The sequence below is a fragment of the Salmo salar genome, chromosome 11, assembly GCF_965601325.2.
Source record: "Salmo salar chromosome 11, fSalSal1, whole genome shotgun sequence".
Classification (NCBI taxonomy): Eukaryota; Metazoa; Chordata; class Actinopteri; order Salmoniformes; family Salmonidae; genus Salmo; species Salmo salar.
In genome coordinates this window covers 88,225,201-88,228,560 of record NC_138301.1, presented here as the reverse complement: position 1 = coordinate 88,228,560, position 3,360 = coordinate 88,225,201, and the positions used below count along the sequence as shown (strand labels likewise).

At 47.8% G+C, this 3,360-nt stretch overlaps 1 protein-coding gene across 1 annotated transcript; it reads left to right on the top strand.

Annotated features, from left to right (window-relative positions):
* On the top strand, nt 1-3,044 carry LOC106563106 (zinc-binding protein A33-like). Its single transcript, XM_045689912.2, has 2 exons — nt 1-166; nt 463-3,044. The coding sequence occupies exon 2, from the start codon at nt 651-653 to the stop codon at nt 2,070-2,072; it is 1,422 nt and encodes a 473-aa protein (XP_045545868.1). The 5' UTR covers nt 1-166; nt 463-650; the 3' UTR covers nt 2,073-3,044.
* Nucleotides 3,045-3,360: the final 316 nt, after the last annotated feature.

Below are 3,360 nucleotides of genomic sequence, written 5' to 3'. Positions count from 1 at the left end.
GTTAGTTTCACTATGCTGAAGTGAAATTTAAGAGACTTATTGTACACATGAGCACAGTCTTGCGTTCTCTTCACAAATCTTTTTGGGAATAACTGCATACAATCTCCAGGCCTTGTTTGATACTACAAACAGAAAGAGCTGAGAAAGCAGCTCCAGTTAAAGAAAGGTAAGTATTACATGGACAGATGTAGAACTGATTAACTAGTGTTTATGTCTTCACCTGTTTTCTTTGAGATTATTTCAGGATTATTCCTTGTGCAACATGGTAAAATATCTATTAGAATTGGGAAGTTAGTGTATCATAATGCCACCTTGACGACTATAGAGTTGAAGCTACATTGTATTTGTATGTGCCTTTCAAAGACACTTTACATCAGCTTATGCACTATGACCAACATAATGTCTTGTGAGTGGACTCATTCTATTAAATGTCTCATGATTTCTCATTTGGTCTCTGTCTAGATATGGCGTCCTCCAGCAGTCTCCTGTCTGAAGAGCAGTTCCTGTGCTCTATCTGTCTGGATGTGTTCACTGATCCTGTAGCCATTCTATGTGGACACAACTTCTGCAAGGCCTGTATCAGAAAGTACTGGGATACCACTGACCTGTGCCAGTGACCACATCTCTTTGTCAATACTTTCATTTCTGAGATGGCTGCTCAGTTCAGGAAGTCAGTTCAAGTGAAAGCTACCAGCAGCCCAGACCATTGCCCTTCTGAGCTTAGAGGAGTGGCCTGTGACGTCTGCACTGGGACGAAGCACAAGGCCCTGAAGTCTTGCCTGGTGTGTCTGGCCTCTTACTGTGAGACTCACCTGGAGGCTCATCAGATAGCCCCAGCCCTAAAGAGACACAAGCTGATCGACCCTGTGGAGAACCTGGAAGACAGGGTGTGTAAGGAGCATGAAAAGCTCCTGGAGATGTTCTGTAGGACTGACCAGACGTGTGTTTGTGTCTTGTGTATAAAAACAGACCACAAGACTCACTACACCGTCCCTCTAGAGGAAGAGTACAGAAAGAAAAAAGCCCGGCTGGGGAAGACGGAGGTAGAAGTGCAGCAGATGATCCAGAAGCAACTGCAGAAGGTTAAGGACATCAAATACTCAATAGCGCTCTGCAAGAGAGACGCAGAGAGAGAGATAGCAGGCGGCGTGCAGGTCTTCACTGCTCTGGTGCACTCCATTGAGAGAAGCCAGGCTGATTTCATTGAGGTGGTCGAGGAGAAGCAGAAAGCAGCGGAGAGGCGGGCCGAAGGCCTCATTAAAGAACTGGAGCAGGAAATCACTGAGCTACAGAGGAGACGCACTGAGCTAGAGCAGCTGTCACACACTGAGGACCACCTCCACCTCCTCCAGAGCTCCACATCCCTCTGCAGCCTTCCCCCCACCAAGGACAGGTCTAAGATAAGTGTTCACAGTGGTCAGGGCGTGGGCACTCTGAGGAGAGCAGTGTCTCAGCTGGAGGAGACACTCATTAGTGAAGTGAAGAAGTTGTGTGATGCTGAGCTGAAAATGATTCAGCAGTATGCAGTGGATGTGACTTTGGATCCTGATACAGCAAACAGGTGTCTCATCCTGTCTAAGGACAGGAAACAAGTGAGACAGTCAAACACACCAAACAATCACCGTGACAACCCAAATAGGTTTTCCAAGTGTTCCAGTGTGCTGGGAAAGGAGGGCTTCTCCTCAGGGAGATTTTACTATGAGGTACAAGTGAAAGGGGATAGCTGGGATTTAGGAGTGGCCGGAGAGTCCTGCAACAGGAAGGGAGACGTTTGTCTGAGCCCTCTTGATTTATACTGGGCTGTTGTGCTGAGGAATGGGAACGAGTATAATGCTAATGAAGACTCTGTTGTCCCCCTCTGCCTGAGAGAGAAGCCCCAGAAGGTGGGGGTGTTTGTGGATTATGAGGAGGGTCAGGTCTCTTTTTATTATGTGGAGGCCAGGTCTCATATCTACTCTTTCACTGGCTGCACCTTCACTGAGAAACTCTATCCATACTTCAGTCCTTATTTTTCCAATCGTGGTAAAAACTCAATCCCTCTGATCATATGTCCTGTCGAATACACAGACTGAGTTGCAACCTCCAAATCAATCAATCAATCAATCAATCAATCACATTTATTTTTATATAGCCCTTCGTACATCAGCTGATATCTCAAAGTGCTGTACAGAAACCCAGCCTAAAACCCCAAACAGCAAGCAAAGCATGTGAAAGAAGCACGGTGGCTAGGAAAAACTCCCTAGGAAAAACTCCCTAGAAAGGCCAAAAACCTAGGAAGAAACCTAGAGAGGAACCAGGCTATGAGGGGTGGCCAGTCCTCTTCTGGCTGTGCAGGGTGGATATTATAACAGAACATGGTCAAGATGTTAAAATGTTAAAATGTTCATAAATGACCAGCATGGTCAAATAATAATAATCATAGTAGTTGTCGAGGGTGCAACAAGCACGTCCGGTGAACAGGTCAGGGTTCCATAGCCGCAGGCAGAACAGTTGAAACTGGAGCAGCAGCACGGCCAGGTGGACTGGGGACAGCAAGGAGTCATCATACCAGGTAGTCCTGAGGCATGGTCCTAGGGCTCAGGTCCTCCGAGAGAAAGACAGAAAGAGAGAAAGAGAGAATTAGAGAGAGCATATTTAAATTCACACAGGACACCGGATAAGACAAGAGAAATACTCCAGATGTAACAGACTGACCCTAGCCCCCCGACACATAAACTACTGCAGCATAAATACTGGAGGCTGAGACAGGAGGGATCAGAAGACACTGTGGCCCCATCCGATGATACCCCCGGACAGGGCCAAACAGGCAGGATATAACCCCACCCACTTTGCCAAAGCACAGCCCCCACACCACTAGAGGGATGTCTCCAACCACCAACTTACCGTCCTAAGACAAGGCCGAGTATAGCCCACAACGATCTCCGCCATGGCACAACCCAAGGGGGGGCGCCAACCCAGACAGGAAGACCACGTCAGTGACTCAACCCACTCAAGTGACGCACCCCTCCCATGGACGGCATGGAAGAACACCAGTAAGCCAGTGACTCAGCCCCTGTAAAAGGGTTAGAGGCAGAGAATCCCAGTGGAAAGAGGGGAACCGGCAAGGCAGAGACAGCAAGGGCGGTTCGTTGCTCCAGCCTTTCCGTTCACCTTCACACTCCTGGGCCAGACTATACTTAATCATAGGACCTACTGAAGAGATAAGTCTTCAGTAAAGACTTAAAGGTTGAGACTGAGTCTGCGTCTCTCACATTGGTAGGCAGACCATTCCATAAAAATGGAGCTCTATAGGAGAAAGCCCTACCTCCAGCCGTTTGCTTAGAAATTCTAGGGACAATTAGGAGGCCTGCGTCTTGTGAC

What these genes read in the sequence shown, in the direction of transcription:
- LOC106563106 (XM_045689912.2), top strand. Translation starts at nt 651, where the DNA reads ATGGCTGCTCAGTTCAGGAAGTCAGTTCAAGTGAAAGCTACCAGCAGC.